The sequence below is a fragment of the Petromyzon marinus genome, unplaced genomic scaffold (genome assembly GCF_048934315.1).
Source record: "Petromyzon marinus isolate PM22_M1 ecotype Great Lakes invasive population unplaced genomic scaffold, UKy_Petmar_22M1.pri1.0 PM_G_Scaffold_9, whole genome shotgun sequence".
Lineage (NCBI taxonomy): Eukaryota > Metazoa > Chordata > Hyperoartia > Petromyzontiformes > Petromyzontidae > Petromyzon > Petromyzon marinus.
Genome location: NW_027423046.1, coordinates 3,119,914 through 3,138,819, shown reverse-complemented (window position 1 = coordinate 3,138,819; position 18,906 = coordinate 3,119,914). Strand labels below are relative to the sequence as shown.

General features: G+C 44.6%; 1 protein-coding gene across 2 annotated transcripts; it reads right to left on the bottom strand.

The window, feature by feature from the left end:
• Nucleotides 1-271: 271 nt before the first annotated feature.
• Nucleotides 272-10,384, bottom strand: LOC142921753 (uncharacterized). 2 transcript variants are annotated; one of them, XR_012939640.1, is made up of 3 exons: nt 10,320-10,384; nt 4,072-4,137; nt 272-2,919 (listed from the first exon to the last, which is right to left on the bottom strand). XR_012939640.1 is itself a non-coding variant. In XM_076063076.1 (2 exons), exons 1-2 carry the CDS (start codon nt 3,784-3,786, stop codon nt 2,085-2,087), a joined length of 918 nt encoding a protein of 305 aa, XP_075919191.1. In that variant the 5' UTR covers nt 3,787-3,814; the 3' UTR covers nt 272-2,084. The 2 variants fall into 2 exon arrangements, 1 of the variants encoding a protein (XP_075919191.1); XM_076063076.1 differs by lacking the exons at nt 4,072-4,137; nt 10,320-10,384 and adding an exon at nt 3,704-3,814.
• Between the last annotated feature and the right edge of the window lie 8,522 nt (nt 10,385-18,906).

The window sequence follows — 18,906 nt, the reverse complement described above, 5'->3', positions numbered from 1 at the left end:
TACACTGTGTGTGTGTCACTGTGTGTGTGTACACTGTGTGTCACTGTGTGTGTGTACACTGTGTGTATACACTGTGTGTGTACATTGTGTGCATGTGTACACTGTGTGTACAGTGTGTGTACACTGTGTGTGTACACTGTGTGTGTACACTGTGTGTGACACTGTTTGTGTCCGAACCCCTGGCAAGGCCATCTACTTAATGACGAGAGAAAATTTACACGAAATGTCCTTTTCAATGAAGTCTTCCAGATGTAAATTGATACAAGCTTTTAATGAAGAGATAAAATCATCTAATTCAAAACACAACACAATTCAAAGATGCTTCATTTTAAAACTTCAAAACGGAGCATGGGGTACTTGCGTGAATGCGTCCTTCGTGTGCAAATGTTGTGACTTTCCTGGCCTGAAGGCCGTCAATGTGTTCGACCCTTATTGGTGCACAGCGTCTCAACAACAGCAGCGGGGTTTGCTTCAACCGATAGGTAACGAACATCCAGACGTGAATCAGCAAGGTGCATTTATAGTCCTAGTTAGACAAAATCTACGTCAACACGTAAGACAAAACTATAATTCGTGTTGTAGAGAATGTACCTCCTCCTATACGTGTAACTTTCAAGTGGTATGCCTTGTAACTGATGAATGATCCGGGCGTGCTCCCTATTTCAAAGACGATGAGTTGCTCCAGAGGCAGACGCTTCGTGAAACACAAAAGTACCCTTTGACCTGTATCACAAGAACAACGGGTCTCACCTGAGTTCTCTGTACAGGTTACTTCCAAACACACACACTTTGTCCTAACATCACTTATTCAATGTGTGACCCTCAGACAAAATGTTACATGTACGCGCACAGTCAGACAAGTATTCATTCTAAATCATTGACGGGCATATTAACATTGAATTACTGCAGCGAAATTGACTGCATCAGGTTACATCGTATTAACAAGAAGTTATTTTAAAAATACGCACCGCCTGCTTAACAGTGTATGTACACCGTACTATTGCAGTGTCATTCAAAACGAGTAGGCCATTGCATGCTGGCATCTGGGTCAAAATGTAGCAAATTCTAAACATTAGCTACAAATAATAGATCACGGAGTTTAGATCGCAACACAAGCAATCGTCATCAGGTGGGACAACCACAGCAGCAAGAAGACAAAACTGCTGAAATAGGCGCCTACTACTTCAGCGTCTTCTTCTTGCTGTGGTTGTCCCACCTGATGACGATTGCTTGTGTTGTGATCTAAACGCCATGGTCTGTTATGTTTCTACCCACGTGATGACTTTACAGAAATAACGAGAGTGTGGATTCCTGCAGTCACAAAAGCTTCGAATCAAGATTGCCGACATACTACACAACCTAGATGACGCATCAATCATCGCCCCCTACTGACAGGCTCTTGCCCACATGCAGGCCGGTGCAGGGCCACCACTCCGAGCCGCACAGGGGCAGCTGGTACTTGGGGATGCTCTTCGAGCGTCTCACAGGAGATACAAAACTCCGAGTTGCCGAGGCGATTAAGCGAGCAAAGCGTAAAAGCAATTATCATGAGAACATCGTGAATGCTTGGGAGCTTATTGGCTCTCGCTCCTGGTGAGAGATTGACCCAACCCACAGGTCCACAAAGACTGGCCACTCTTACTCTGCAGGTTGAATCTAAGAATTGAGTGTTCAACTTCAAATTCTTGTCATTAAAGGCCTGTGACAAAGGTGCATCTATTGTAGCGACATCGTCTCTGGCTTACACATCTACCGGGTCTCCACTTGACGTTGTATTGTCTAGGAGAAACTCCACCCACACTTCCACAAACTGCTGGGAGTTGCCTCGCTCTGCCTCACAGTCAGAATTCACCCCCTGCTTGACATCAATATGAAGGTCCGATTTTAGAGTTGAATCTTCATCTTCACATTTCACCTATACTTCTTCGCTATTCACCATCACTTCTTCCTTCTTCACCATCACTTCTTCCCTCTTCACCATCACCTCTTCATATTTCACCTTGATACCTTGAAAAGTGTCCAAGCTGGGATTTTCTTCCGGTTCGTGTTTCATGAGGGATGGGCTTATAGTGGCACTTTGACTTTCACAAGCTGATTTCAGACTCCACTCCTTGCAGATCTTCTGATGCGTCCGTGTTCTCTGGTGTACTTGAAGATTTTATGAATGTGCAAACGCCTTCCTGCAGAATGCACCTGAAGGGTTTCTCTCCCGTGTGTGTTCTCTGGTGTACTTCAAGATGTGATGACTGTGCAAACATCATCCCACACAGAGTGTACCTCAAGGGTTTCTCTCCTGTGTGTGTTCTCTGGTGTGTTACAAGAGCAGATGACTGTGCAAACGCCTTCCCACACACACTGCACTTGAAGGGTTTCTCTCCTGTGTGTGTTCTCTGGTGTACTTTAAGATGTGGTGACTGTGAAAACGCCTTCCCGCACAGAGTGCACTTGAAGGGTTTCTCTCCCGTGTGTGTTCTCTGGTGTACTTGAAGATGTGGTGACTGTGCAAACATCATCCCGCATAAAATGCACCTGAAGGGTTTCTCTCCTGTGTGTATTCTCTGGTGTTTTTTAAGAACAGATGACAGTGAAAATGCCTTCCCACACACAGTGCACTTGAATGGTTTCTCTCCTGTGTGTGTTCTCTGGTGTTTTTTAAGAACAGTTGACTGTGAAAATGCCTTCCCACACACAGTACACTTGAAGGGTTTCTCTCCCGTGTGTGTTCTCTGGTGTTCTTTAAGAACGGATGACCGTGAAAACGCCTTCCCACACACACTGCACTTGAAAGGTTTCTCTCCTGTGTGAGTTCTCTGGTGCCGTGTGAAATCTCCAGTACGATCCGTGCTGTATGCACACCGGTCGCATTGGAGCCTTGCCCTACCGAGCTGCGCTGCGTGCATTTGCTCCATCAGACCAATTCTGCGGAGGAAGCGTCAGAGGAAGCGTCAGAGGAAGCGTCAGCTGCAGACAGAAAAAAATAATATCCCCACCATCTACACGACAGTATCGAGGCACAGAGGAATGCATATATAGTCACATGTGACTTACACGTCTATACTTATTCATATATTCATGATGTAGTGAAAAAGTGTCCCAAATTCATCACAGGGCTGTTATGGCACACAATGAGAGGGCAAATGGTTATAAACATGCCGGGAAGCCCTCGTATCTTCAAAATGAATGTTCACCCAAAACTCCGAGCACACAATTTAAGCTGTCTGGCTGCAAAAGGAATATTTATGAAAGCTCAATTCAGCTGACATAGCAGAGGGTGTTGAAAACAATACTATTTGTGTTATGCAGAAATTCATAAATTAATGTTAAATCGCAACTTAGAGGTGTGAATCCAGGCTCAGATGTCCTTAAATGCTGGGATGAACAGTTCCGACTTCAGCTGAATGTGTGTGCTGTGTTAACTTCCTGTTTCCATTCTTACAAAGAGTTCCAGAGGAAAACAAAAGTAAACTACTGTTATGATATAACCTCCGTGTTCAACAGAGTTAATAGACGTTACTGCAAACACAAACTGTACACTGTCACCGGGTAAACAGGCGGTGGCATGTTTAGAATAACGCCTGGCCACCTTCATCTGCTTGGCATGAATGCTTCCTCACTACACCAAGTAATTGAGGATCAACGAACATAACCGAGGCTAACTGGAGTTGGCGTGTCTCTCTCCGTGGTGAGATGTTAACTACCTCACCTGGTATACAGGAAGTCGTGGGTTCGATCCCGACCCTGATGCCTGCTGTATAGTTGGAGTTTGCGTGTCTCTCCGCTGAGCATCTTTGACCGATAGAGATTGACACACGTATTCTTGTTTCTTTCGGTAAAGTTACGTAGATAGAAAATAACAATAACAGATTATACAATTACATTTAATAAAGACCACTTGTGTTGCGATCAAAAAGTGAGTTTATTTGCTTTATTTACAATTTTTATTTATTTTCATTATGTTATTTTAATTGTATTTCCTATCTACGTGACTTTACCGAAAGAACCAAGAATATTAATTCCTGCAGTCACCAAAGTTTAAAGTCAAAACATTCGCACACGTTGACAAAGCCTCACCTTGTGTTGTTGTAGGCAGGTTGCTTCTGATAACAAGAGTGGTATAGCAGCTCAAGCGGGCTTGGCCTGCTAACAAAAGAAAATAAAAACTGCGTGAATATTGACAATAAAACAAAGTTACAAAGTGGCGAGCCGGGTGAAGACAAATTAAACTTAAGCGAGATAATTAAAGTAAATGCAATCAGGCGAGGGCAGGAGGCAAGGCCCCGCGTGGCTAGGCCCCGCGTTGTAAAGTTCCAACCTGGACATCGATTCCCATGCTCGCTGCTACTCAACTGACATCCCTACGAGAGAGAGAGGCTCTACCTTGGTAAACAACAACAACCACCACCACAACCACCACCACCACCACAACGATGAGAATTTCTCACCTCGGATTTCAGTGCAAGCGCGCACACGGCAGCTTCCTGTTACCTCGCGACAGCAGGAAGTAGTATGACGTCACTTCCCCCCCACGAGCGGCTCTCCAACTGAATAAATTATGTTAATGAAGCCGGCCCATATGTCGAAGGATGGGGGCGTGGGCGCTGAACCCGTCGAAATAAACTCGCGACGGCTTTAACGGCAACATTATGTTAATGAGCCACCAGTCACTGGGCGTAGCTTTGCCCAAATAAGGATTGTCACTGGACCGATAACGGCAGTGACCCAAGCGGAGGTGACGTCACGCTCAAGAGCGTGGTGGACGGGGGAATACCTTGGTGACATGACGTCACTAGCGAGGTACTCCTCCCCCTGGCGTTTCACGCCGATGAAGTAATGCAGGGTGGTGACGTCACAGAGCGGGATTGGAGTTCAAGTTGATTTAGAATCATTTTCCATTGCTCCCTCCCTTGGGTGCGTGAGCTCAGCAACAACAACGTGGACATTATTGTGTATACTCTGTGTGTGTGTACACTGTGTGTATACACTGTGTGTCTGTGTATACTGTGTGTGTGTGTACACTGTGTGTGTACACCGTGTGTGTGTACACTGTGTATACACTGTGTGTGTACACTGTGTGTGTGTGTACACTGTGTGTGTACACTGTGTGTGTACACTGTGTGTGTGTATACTGTGTGTGTGTGTACACTGTGTGTGTGTACACTGTGTGTGTGTACAGTGTGTGTGTGTACACTTCTAGATTTAAAGCTTTCGTGACTGCAAGGATCCATACTCTTTGGTTCTATTGGGTAAAGTCACGTAGGTCAAAGACGTTGTACTGCCCCTGACGATATCCTTGTCAGCTTCGATGTGGTCTCTTTGTTCACCAAGGTCCCAGTACCTGATACCATTGAAATAATTGAAAATTTGGTCCAACATGGACTAGACCCCGACACACCTGCACTGGTTAGGCCTGCCTCAACAATACCTACTTTACTTGGAATGGCTCCTTCTACAAACAAAATGAGGGTACCCCCATGGGATCCCCCTTATCACCAGTGATAGCCAATATTTTCATGGAGAAATTTGAATCAGACGCCATCCAGACTTCCACCCTCAGACCTTCCCTGTGGAAGAGATATGTGGATGACACTTTCGTGATTTGGCCACATGGCCTCCCAGCTCTGAACCTTTTCCTACACTACATCAATTCCAAACATCCCGCCATCAAATTCACCATGGAAGTGGAGAAAGATGGCAAGCTACCATTCTTAGATGTTCTGTTTGAGAGGAGACCTGATGGCTCATTGGGGCATTCTGTCTACAGGAAACCCACCCACACAGATTCCTACTTGAAACCTGATTCCCACCACCACCCAACCCAAAAGAATTCTCTCATCAAAACTTTATACCATAGGGCTCATTGCATTTCGGACCAACACCACCTGACCAGTGAATTAAAACATGTACAACTGGTCCTCAAAAGGAATGGTTACTCTGATCGTACCATCCGCCAAGCTGTTTCTCCCTCCATACAGAAACAACCACTTGATACTCCGGTCAAAACCATCACACTACCATATATAGCAGGCATTACTAAAAAGATTTCCAAAATTCTAAACAAACACAAGATCCAGGTCCGGTTCAATACAGTACACAAAATTCGTGATCTGATCCCATCCGTGAAGGATGTCATTCCTGACTTACAGTACCCCGGGGTTTACAAATTGAGTTGTACCTGCGGTGATTGCTATATCGGGGAGACAAATTGACATGTCTCTGACCGAATTCGCGACCACAAATCAGATTTGAAACACGGCAAAACGAATTCTTTTCTGCCGTGGCTGATCACTGTTACAACGCTGTGGGGGATCACGATATCATTTTCTCCGATACCAAGGTTCTTTGCAAACCCACGGGTTTTTATCAGAGATTTGTTCACGAGGCAATTCAGATCTACAAACACAGACACAATTTCAACCGAGAAGATGGTTTCAAATTTAGCAACCATTGGAAAGATGTTCTAAATCGAACTAAACATTAAACTAATTTCAATGGTACAGTATATTTTTCAAGTAGTGGTACCCCAAACTTTCGCAGCTCTTATAAATTCCCTTTTCACACCATCAATAGGTAAACTCTCCCCCCCCCCCCCCCCCCCGCGCCAAACGGCAAGTCCACCGGCACGTACAACACCTCTTTTCTAAAATCGGCCAATCAAATGCTAATTTTTATGCTAATTTCTTTGTCAGGACACCTTGTTTGCTCGCACACAGTTTAAAGGTCCGCGGTCTGAGCGTGGTTGTATTTCGCTAAATTCTCCTGTTTGATTTGTACTAAGTGCCTCGGTGAATGTATATGATCTGACTTTAACATAGCTATTTCTGTGACCAGTTACAAGCTAATCACTCAGCTATTTCAATGCTAAATTCTATGCTAATTCCTTTGTTAAGGGGTGCCTCTGCGAATGAGTATCCTTTAACTTAGCTATTTCAATGAGCCATTTCAATGCTAAATTCTATGCTAATTCCTTTGTCAAGGCGCTTTGTTTCTTCTCACACAGCTTAAAGGTCGTGATCTGCGCGTGGCTTTTTCCACTCCAGCGCTGTCCTCTAGACAGTCTCGTCCCTTCACCTGATGAAGGCCGCTTGTGTTGTGGCCAAAACATCGTGATTTTTGTTATTTAATTTTTTACCTACGTAACTTTACCCAATAGAACCAAAGAGTATGGATCCTAGCAGTCACGAAAGCTTTAAATCTAGAATAGAAATGTAATGCAATACAACAGAGTCGGCCAACATAAGAGTCAACACCCCACCTGGTTGATAACGTTCTTCCAAAGATTGCTCAATTTGAAAGAGAGACAAAACACAGACACGGAGACACATAGACAGAGAGAGATAACACAGAGACACACAGAGAGAGATACACACATACAGTGAGGGAAAAAAGTATTTGATCCCCTGCTGATTTTGTACGTTTGCCCACTGACAAAGAAATGATCAGTCTATAATTTTAATGGAAGGTTTATTTGAACAGTGAGAGACAGAATAACAACAACAAAATCCAGATAAACGCATGTCAAAAATGTTATAAATTTATTTGCATTTTAATGAGGGAAAAAAGTATTTGACCCCTCTGCAAAACATGACTTAGTACTTGGTGGCAAAACCCTTGTTGGCAATCACAGAGGTCAGACGTTTCTTGTAGTTGGCCACCATGTTTGCACACATCTCAGGAGGGATTTTGTCCCACTTCTCTTTGCAGATCTTCTCCAAGTCATTAAGGTTTCGAGGCTGACGTTTGTCAACTCGAACCTTCAGCTCCCTCCAGATTTCCTATGGGATTAAGGTCTGGAGACTGGCTAGGCCACCCCAGGACCTTAATGTGCTTCTTCTTGAGCCACTCCTGTTGCCTTGGCCGTGTGTTTTGGGTCATTGTCATGCTGGAATACCCATCCACCATCCATTTTAAATGCCCTGGCTGAGGGAAGGAGGTTCTCACCCAAAATTTGACGGTGCATGGCCCCGTCTATCGTCCCTTTGATGCGGTGAAGTTGTCCTGTCCTCTTAGCAGAAAAACACCCCAAAGCATGTTTCCACCGCCATGTTTGACGGTGGGGATGGTGTTCTTGGGGTCATAGGCAGCATTCCTCCTCCTCCAAACACGGCGAGTTGAGTCGATGCTAAAGAGCTCCATTTTGGTCTAATCCGACCAAAACACTTTCACCCAGTTGTCCTCTGAATCATTCAGATGTTCATTGGAAAACTTCAGACGGGCATGTATGTGCTTTCTTGAGCAGGGGAACCTTGCATGCGCTGCAGGACTTCAGTCCTTCACGGTGAAGTGTTATCAATTGTTTTCTTGGTGACTATGGTCCCAGCTGCCTTGAGATCATTGACAAGATCCTCCCGTGTAGTTCTGGGCTGATTCCTCACCGTTCTCATGATCATTGCAACTCCACGAGGTGAGATCTTGCATGGAGCCCCAAGCCAAAGGAGATTGACAGTTTTTCTGCGTTTCTTCCATTTGCGAATAATCGCACCAACTGTTGTCACCTTCTCACCAAGCTGCTTGGCAATGGTCTTGTAGCCCATTCCAGCCTTGTGTAGCTCTACAATCTTGTACCTGACATCCTTGGAGAGCTCTTTGGTCTTGGCCATGGTGGAGAGTTTGGGATCTGATTGATTGATTGCTTCTGTGGACAGGTGTCTTTTATACAGGTAACAAGCTGAGATTAGGAGCACTCCCTTTAAGAGTATGCTCCTAATCTCAGCTCGTTACCTGTATAAAAGACACCTGGGAGCCAGAAATCTTTCCGATTGAGAGGGGGTCAAATACTTATTTCCCTCATTAAAATGCAAATCAATTTATAACATTTTCGACATGCGTTTCTCTGGATTTTCTTGTTGTTATTCTGTCTCTCACTGTTCAAATAAACCTACCATTAAAATTATAGACTGATCATTTCCTTGTCAGTGGGCAAACGTACAAAATCAGCAGGGGATCAAATACTTTTTTCCCTCACTGTAGGCACACAGAGAAACAACGCCTCTGTGTCGAGGCCTTAAATAGAGAGAGAGAGAGGGGCAGAGAGAGAGGGGAGGGGGTGTAGAGAAATCCGCGAGTCAATGCAAGGCCGTAGCCATGGAGTCAACATTGTGGGGGACCAAATCTACCAGGGGCTCTGGGGTCCCCCCCCCAGGAAAAAAATCTAAATTTGAAAACTAATTTCCTGACATTTCCTAAAATATTGAAAAATTTCACTAACACATGGGATGGAATGTTTGTATTATTTGATACAATAATGTATAATATTGTATTGTATTACATTGCTCTGTTTTTACTTTTTAACTTTTCTTGTTTCATAGTATGTAATGGCAGAGATTAGGGATTCATAAAGTACAACGCAATCATACAAACACAAATCTACGCATTGTTATATGAAGACAAGTCCACATTTTGTGGCCAAGGTTTAGCAAGTTGTTTTTATTAACATAGCATAGCAATTATTATTTAAAAAAATATTTTTATAGCAATAAATTGGGGGAGACATTTTGAGCATGTTTAATTATTGTGGGGGGATATGTCCCCCACCAATATATATTATAATTATTATAATATATTATAATTACGGCCTTGTGTCAATGAGAGATTTGGAACTTTGGTGACTGCAGGAAATAATAACACGAGTACACGCAGAGAGAGAGAAAGCACACTTATATTCTTGGTTCTTTCAGTAAAGTCACCACGTAGAAGAGGAAACAATAAAATAATTAAAATATAAAACAATAAAATTCTCACGACGTTTCGACTGCAACACAAGCAATCATCATCAGGTGTGAAAACCACAGCAAGAAACCACAGCAAGAAAATGTTCTTGCTGTGGTTTTCACACCTGATGATTGCTCGTCTTGCAGTCGAAACGTCGTGAGAATTTTATTGTTTGATATTTTTATTATTTTATTGTTTCCCTTCTACGTGGTGGTGACTTTACCGAAAGAACAAAGAATATAAATCCCTGCAGTCAAGAAAGCTTTAAATCAAAAGCACACTTAATCAAACAAACTGAGTAAAACTTGGAAATGTAATGCAATGCAACACAGAGAGTCGGTCAACACACAATACACGCATAGCCTGGTAGATTACTTTCTTACAAAGATTGCTCAACTAAGCGAGATAATTAAAGTAAATGCAATCAGGCGAGGGCAGGAGGCAAGGCCCCGCGTGGCTAGGCCCCGCGTTGTAAAGTGCCAACCTGGACATCGATTCCCATGCTCGCTGCTACTCAACTGACATCCCTACGAGAGAGAGAGGCTCTACCTTGGTAAACAACAACAACCACCACCACAACGACCACCACAACCGCGATGAGAATTTCTCACCTCGGATTTCAGTTCACGCGCGGAGCGGCAGATTTAGCCACCTCGTGACGTCACGCGGCAGCAGGAGATGACGTCACTTGGGTGGTACAAGAACACTCCCCTCCCGCAGCGAGCGGGTCCTAATTTAAATAAATTATGTTAATGAGCCCGGCCCATACGTGGAGGGATGGGGCGTGGGTGCTGAAACCCGTCGCAATAAACTCGCGACGGCCTTCACGAATACATTATGTTAATGAACCGCAAGTCACCGGGCGTAGCTTTTCCCAAATAAGGATTGTACTTGAACAACAAATAACGGAAGTTGACCCAGGCAAAGGTGACGTCACGCTCAAGGGCGCGGTAGACGGGGTGGGGTGAATACCTTGGTGACATGACGTCCCTAGTGAGGTACACCTCCCCCTGGCGTTTCACGCCGATGAGGTGTGCTGAGTAGTGACGTCACAGAGCGGGGTTGGAGTTTAAGTTGATTTAGATTCATTTTCCATTGCTCCCTCCCTTGAACTCAGCAACAACAACAACGTGGACATTGCATCCCACTGGGATTTTTAGCACACAGCGTTGGTGTACGGTGCTTTTTTCAGGAATATTTTGCTGTTTTTTATTCACTTTAAGATGTGTTTCTTTTTCTGTTTTCAGAGTCACACAAAGTCACTTTAAGATGTGTTTCTTGTTCGTGTTTGTGGTGGTTGCACTTGATTCAAGAGCCGAATGGCTCACAGGGGTATACCAAAAAATATATAAACTTAAATTATTGTGTACACACTGTGTGTGTGTACACACTGTGTACGTACACGCTGTGTGTGTGTGCACTGTGTGTGTACACGTACACACTGTGTGTGTACAGTGTGTGTGTACACTGTGTGTGTGTACATGTACACACTGTGTGTGTATACTGTGTGTGTACAGTGAATGTACACTGTGTGTGTACACTGTGTGTGTGTACACTCTGTGTGTACACTGTGTGTGTGCACTGTGTGTGTGTGCACTGTGTGTGTACACTGTGTGTGTGTGTACACTGTGTGTGTACACTGTGTGTGCACTGTGTGTGTGTACACTGTGTGTGCACTGTGTGTGTGTACACTGTGTGTGTACACTGTGTGTGTGTACACTCTGTGTGTGTACACTGTGGGGGGCACAGTCATCTCAGTCGACCAATGGGCATCTTTTCATCAATTTATTATTTTCAAATTTTCTTGTTTTTTTGTTTTCTATTTACGTGACTTTACCGAAAGAACCAAGAATGTGGTAGCACATTCTCTATTTATTGCAGAGGTTCAGGGTTAAAATCCGACAGGCACACCTGGCTACCCCAGTAACATTCACCACAATATGCGCAGTCTGCTGAACGGCAGATGTAAAACATAACGTTGTGTCATTCACAACGCACATTGCATGTTGTTGTCACGGTAAAAATTGGGTTAATTCCAAACATTATCCAGAAACCCCACAACGGAGACACGCACCCCCTGTACCAACGACGGAGTCGCAGGGACAGACGCTCGATAACGTTGGAATCGATCTGCAGACGGCCAGCAGCTCCGTGTCGCCTTATCTCGATCCCGCAATCCCAACCAGGTGAAAGTCCGCATCGAACCGAACCCCCGGCAAGGCCATTGTCTACTTAACGACGAGAGAAAATTCACACGAAATGTCGTTTTCAATGAATAAGCTTTTAATGAAGAAATACAATTATACAATTCAAGACATAATACAATTAAAAGTTGTTTCATTTTCAAACTTCAAGACGGAGCATCGGGAGCTTGCGTGGAGGCGTCGTTCGTGTGCAATTTTTTTCGTGACTTTCCTGGCCCAAGGCCGCAAATGGTTGCGGGGCGCCGCAGGCGGTCAGGTTCGCTTCAACCCTTGGTCGTGAACATCCAGACGTGAATCAGCAAGGGGCATTTCATGTCCTAGTTCGACAAAATCTACGTCATCACGTAAGACAAAACTGCAATTCGTGTTGTAGAGAATGAACCTCCTCCTCTACGTGTAACTTTTAAGCGGTGTGCCATGTAACTGATTAATGATCAGAGTGTGCTCCTTATTTCAAAGACGATGAGTTGCTCCAGAGGGAGATGCTTCCTGAAAACACAAAAATACCCTTTGACCTGTATCACAAGAACAATGAGTCTCACCCGAGTTATCGGTACAGGTTACTTCCAAAACACACACTTTGTCCAAATATCACTTATTCAATGTTTGACCCTTATAGACAAAATGTTACATGTACGCACACAATCGGACAAGTATTAATTCTAAATTATTGACAGGCATATTAACAAAATTTAATTACTGCACTGAAATATACTGCATCAGGTTACATCGCATTGACAAGAAGCTATTTAAAAAAATACGCACCGTTTGCTTAACAGTGTATGTACAACAAACTATTGTAGTGTCATTCAAAACGAGTAGGCCATTGCATGCTGGCGTCTGGGTCAAAATTTATCAAATTCTAAACATTACCTACAAACTCCACAACTAAGATGCCACATCAATCATCGCCCCCTACTGACAGGCTCTTGTCCACATGCAGGCCGGTGCAGGGCCACCACCTTGTGCCACGCAGGGGCAGCTGCTACTTGGGGATGCTCTTCAAGTGTCTGAGAAGAGATACAAAACTCCGAATTGCCAGAGGCGATTAAGCAAGCACCCATATAAGTGGAATTATTAAATAATAAAAATCACGACGTTTTGGCCACAACACAAGTGGCCTTCATCAGGTGAAGGGACCGTGCTGTCATGATGGAAGGCCACGTGTGTTGTGGCCGAAACATCGTGATTTTTGTTATTTTATCTTTTTACCTACGTGACTTTGCCGAATAGAACCAAAGAGTATGGATCCTTGCAGTCACGAAAGCTTCAAATCTAGAATGTAATTATTGAAACCGAGTGAATGCTTGGGAGCTTATTGGCTCTCGCTCCTGGTTAGAGATTAACCCAACCCACAGGTCCACAAAGAATGGCCACTCTCACCATGCAGATTTAACCTAGGAACTGAGTGTTCAACTTCACATTCTTGTCATTAAAGGCCTGTGACAAAGGTGCATCCATTGGAGCGACCAGAGTGGAGTCAGCTCCGGGAGAGGCAACCACCTCGCCCCACGCTGCTCCTCCACTTCGAGGTCTGCGGAGAACTTCGCCACCACCACCACCAGCGTGGCGATCTTCACGGCTGTGCTCACTGTGGTTCTGCTGCTCATGCAGCCGATGGTGGAACTCCTCGGAGGATCTCGGCGTGGGGGTTCGAACATCAACGGCTCCAACGCCACCACCACCACCACCATAAACAACTACTCGGGACTCATGAAGGACGTCTCTCCACCGGCAGCGGTCGCCACCTGGGGACCGATGTTCACCAGCGGCCACGCAAACAGACAGGAGAGGGACGGCCCAGCCTGCCCCCCCGGGATGCCCTGGCTCATGGACAGCGCGCCGACTCCTCTCCTGCACGCTGCGGGTCAGCTGTGCAGTAGCCACAGTGAGGACATAGTGGACAGCGTGCTCCCTGCCCTGCCGCAGGCTATGGGTCAGGTGTGCAGTAGCCACAGTGAGGACATTGTGGACAGCGTGCTCCCTGCCCTACTGCAGGCTATGGGTCAGCTGTACAGCAGCTGCCAGGACATAGTGGACAGCATGCTCCCTGCCCTAGTGCAGGCTATGGGTCAGCTGAGCGGCAGCTGCCAGGACATAGTGGACAGCGTGCTCCCTGCCCTGCTCCACGTCATGCGTCAGCTGTACAGCGGGTGCAAGGAGGCCATCGGCTCCACCGTGCCGCTGAACACCCCGCACACCGCCGTGCGTCTCCGGCGTTTCGTACGTCGCAAAGTTGAGTGAGCCACATCCATCGTCGTCGTCATCATCATCAGCCACGGTCAATCCACTGGCGGGTAGAGACCTCCCCGTGCCGTCGCCACCTCCCACGATGCCGCTGTGCGGTGATCCACCCAGCGCCTGACACGTGGAGCGATTTCATTGCTTCATCTCCCCACTGGGCATCCTCTCGGGTGACCCCCTCGCCGCCCATCGGCATCACTCGCCCCCTTCGCGCCCTCCACCGTCACCCTCAACTCCACCCGCAGTGGTTTAAACAGCCTGGTTGGGCACTGGAACGGTATCCCGGACAGTGCCGGATTAAGCTCGTGCGGGTCCTGTGGCATATATTATAAAGGTGCCCAAAATAAAATAAAATAACACAATTATTAAAACACAAAGTTTACACATCTACCGGGTCTCCACTTGACTTTGTATTGTCTAGGAGGAAGTCCACCCACACCTCCACTTCCACAAACTGCTGGGAGTTGCCTCGCTCTGGCTCACAGTCAGAATTCACCTCCTGCTACACGTTGCCTCCATCGATGTGAAGGTCCCATTTTGGAGTTGAATCTTTATCTTCACATTTCACCTTCACTTCTTCGCTCTTTGCCATCACCTCTTCACATTTCACCATCACTTCTTCCCTCTTCACCATCACTTCTTCCCTCTTCACCATCACCTCTTCATATTTCACCTCGATAACTTTAAAAGTGTCCACGCTGGGATTTTCTTCCGGTTCGTGTTTCATGAGGGATGGGCTCATGATGGCACTTTTACTTTCACTCCTTGTGGATCTTCTCATGCTTTTGTGTTTTCTGGTGTACTTGAAGATGTTGTTGCTGCGAAAACGCTCTCCCGCACGGAGTGCACCTGAAGGGTTTCTCTCCTGTGTGTATTCTCTGGTGTGTTACAAGAGTAGATGAATGTGCAAACGCCTTCCCACACACACTGCACTTGAAGGGTTTCTCTCCTGTGTGAGTTCTCTCGTGCCGTGTCATATCTCCAGTACGATCCGTGCTGTATGCACACCGGTCGCATTGGAGCCTTGTCCTACCGAGCTGCGCTGAGCGCATTTGCTCCATCAGAACAATTCTGCGGAGGAAGCGTCAGAGGAAGCGTCAGCTGCAGACAGAAAAAAATAATATCCACACCATCTACACGACAGTATCGAGGCACAGAGGAATGCATATATAGTCACATGTGACTTACACGTCTATACTTATTCATATATTCAGGATGTAGTAAAAATGTTTCCTAAATTCATCACAGGGCTGTTATGGCACACAATGAGAGGGAAAATGGTCATAAACATGCCTGGAAGCCTTCGTATCTTCAAAATGAATGTTCACCCAAAACTCCGAGCACACAATTTCAGCTGTCTGGCTACAAAAGGAATATTGCTGAGAGCTAAATTCAGCTGACATAGCAAAGGGTGTTGAAAACAATACTATTTGTGTTGTGCAGAAATTCATAAATTAATGTTCAATCGCAACTTAGAGGTGTGAATCCAGGCTCAGATGTCCTTAAATGCTGGGGATGAACAGTTCCGACTTCAGCTGCATGTGTGTGCTGTGTTCACCTCCAGTTTCCATTCTTACAAAGAGTTCCAGAGGAAAACAAAAGTAAACTACTGTTACGCTATAACCTCCGTGTTCAACAGAGTTAATAGACGTTACTAAAAAACACAAACTGTACACTGTCACTGGGTAAACAGGCGGTGGCGTGTCTAGAATCACGCCTGGCCACCTTCATCTGCTTGGCATGAATGCTTCCTCACTCCACCATGTAATTAATCGAGGATCAATTAACATAACCGAGGCTAACTGGAGTTTGCGTGTCTCTCTCCGTGGTGAGATGTTAACTACCTCACCTGGTATACAGGAAGTCGTGGGTTCGATCCCGACACTGACGCCTGCTGTATATCTGGAGTTTGCGCGTCTTTGACCGATAGACATTGACACACGTATTCTTGGTTCTTTCAGTAAAGTTACGTAGATAGGAAATAACAATAACAGATAATAACAATAACAGATAATACAATTAAATTAAATAAAGACTACTTGTGTTGCAATCAAAACGTGGGTTTTTTTTGCTTTATTTACTATTTTTTATTGTTATTTTTATTTTATTTTCTATCTACGTGACTTTACCGAAAGAATCAAGAATATTAATTCCTGCAGTCACCAAAGTTTTAAGTCAAAACATTCACACACGTTGACAAAGCCTCACCTTGTGTTGTTGTGGGCAGGTCGCTTCTGATAACAAGAGCGGTATAGCAGCTCAAGCGGGCTTGGCCTGGTGAAAAAAATAAAAACTGCGTGAATATTTACAATAAAACAAAGTTACAAAGTGGCGAGCCGGGTGAAGACAAATTAAACTTAAGCGAGATAATTAAAGTGAATGCAATCAGGCGAGGGCAGGAGGCAAGGCCCCGCGTGGCTAGGCCCCGCGTTGTAAAGTTCCAACCTGGACATCGATTCCCATGCTCGCTGCTACTCAACTGACATCCCTACGAGAGAGAGAGAGGCTCTACCTTGATAAATAACAACAACAAAGACCACCACCTCAGATTTCAGTGCAAGCGTGGATCGGCAGCCTCCTGTTACCTCGCGACGTCACGCGGGTAACATGACGCCATTCCAGGGTAAGAGACACACCCCTCCCACGAGCGGCTCTGTAACTGAATAAGTTATGTTAATGAATCAGGGCCATATGTCGAGGGATGGGGCGTGGCTGCTGAACCCGACAGCTACTGATAATGATACTACTACTGATTATGCTACTACTGATAATTATGATACTACTACTAATGATGATACGACTGATAATGATGATACTACTACTGATTATGCTACTACTGATAATGATGATACTACTACTAATGATGATACTACTGATAATGATGATACTACTACTGATTATGCTACTACTGATAATGATGATACTACTACTAATGATGATACTACTGATAATGATACTACTACTGATGATGCTACTACTGATAATGATACTACTACTAATGATACTACTGATAATGATGATACTACTACTGATGATGCTACTACTGATAATGATACTACTACTAATGATGATACTACTGATAATGATGATACTACTACTGATTATGCTACTACTGATAATGATGATACTACTACTAATGATGATACTACTGATAATGATGATAATACTACTACTGATTATGCTACTGATAATGATGATACTACTACTAATGATGATACTACTGATAATGATGATGATACTACTACTGATTATGCTACTACTGATAATGATACTACTACTGATGATGATACTACTAATAATGATGATACTACTAATGATTATGCTACTACTGATAATGATGATACTACTACTAATGATGATACTACTGATAATGATGATCATACTACTACTGCTGATGCTCCTGCTGATAATGATACTACAACTAATGATGATACTACTGATAATGATGATAGTACTACTAATGATGATACTACTGATAATGATGATGATACTACTAATGATGATTCTACTGATAATGATACTACTACTGATTATGCTACTACTGATGATACTACTACTGATGATACTACTGATAATTATGATGATACTACTACTGATCATGCTACTACTGATAATGATGATACTACTACTACTAATGATGATACTACTGATAATGATGATGATACTACTACTGATGATGCTACTACTGATAATGATGATACTACTACTAATGATGATACTACTGATAATGATGATACTACTACTAATGATGATACTACTGATAATGATACTACTACTAATGATGATACTACTGATAATGATGATGATACTACTACTGATTATGCTACTACTGATAGTGATGATACTACTACTAATGATGATACTACTGATAATGATGATGATACTACTACTGATGATGCTACTATTTTAATTTGAAGCTTTCGTGACTGCAGGAATCCACACTCTTTGGTTCTGTCGGTAAAGTCGTCACGTGGTAGGTAGAAACATAACAGATCACGTGACGTTTTGATCGCAACACAACAAGCAATCGTCATCAGGTGGTACAACGACAGCGAGAAACAAAGTGCTGAAGTAGTGGGCGAGAGATCTGCTGTGGGACCAAGTTCTAGAGTAGGAGCCCTCGGCTGTTGTGTCTCGCTGTGGTTGTCCCACCTGATGACGATTGTTTGTGTTGCGATCGAAAAGTCACGTGATCTGTTATGTTTATACCTACCACGTGATGACTTGACCGAAAGAAGCAAAGAATGTGGATGCTACTATGACTGATGATGATGCTGCTACCACAGACTTGTCACACAGAGACTCATCACACAGAGACCCATAGACTCGTCACACAGAGACCCATAGACTCACCACACAGAAACCCAGAGACTCACCACCCAGAGACCCACAGACTCATGACACAGAGACCCATAGCCTGACCACACAGAGACCCATAGACTCACCACACAGAGACCCATAGACTCGTCACACAGAGACCCACAGACTCGCCACACAGAGACCCATAGACTCACCACACAGAGACCCATAGACTCACCACACAGAAACCCACAGACTCATCACACAGAGAAACACAGACTCACCACACAGAGACCCATGGACTCACCACACAGAGACCCATAGACTCACCACACCGAGACCCACAGACTCATCACACAGAGACCCACAGACTCGTCACACAGAGACCCATAGACTCACCACACAGAGACCCATAGACTCATCACACAGAAACCCACAGACTCATCACACA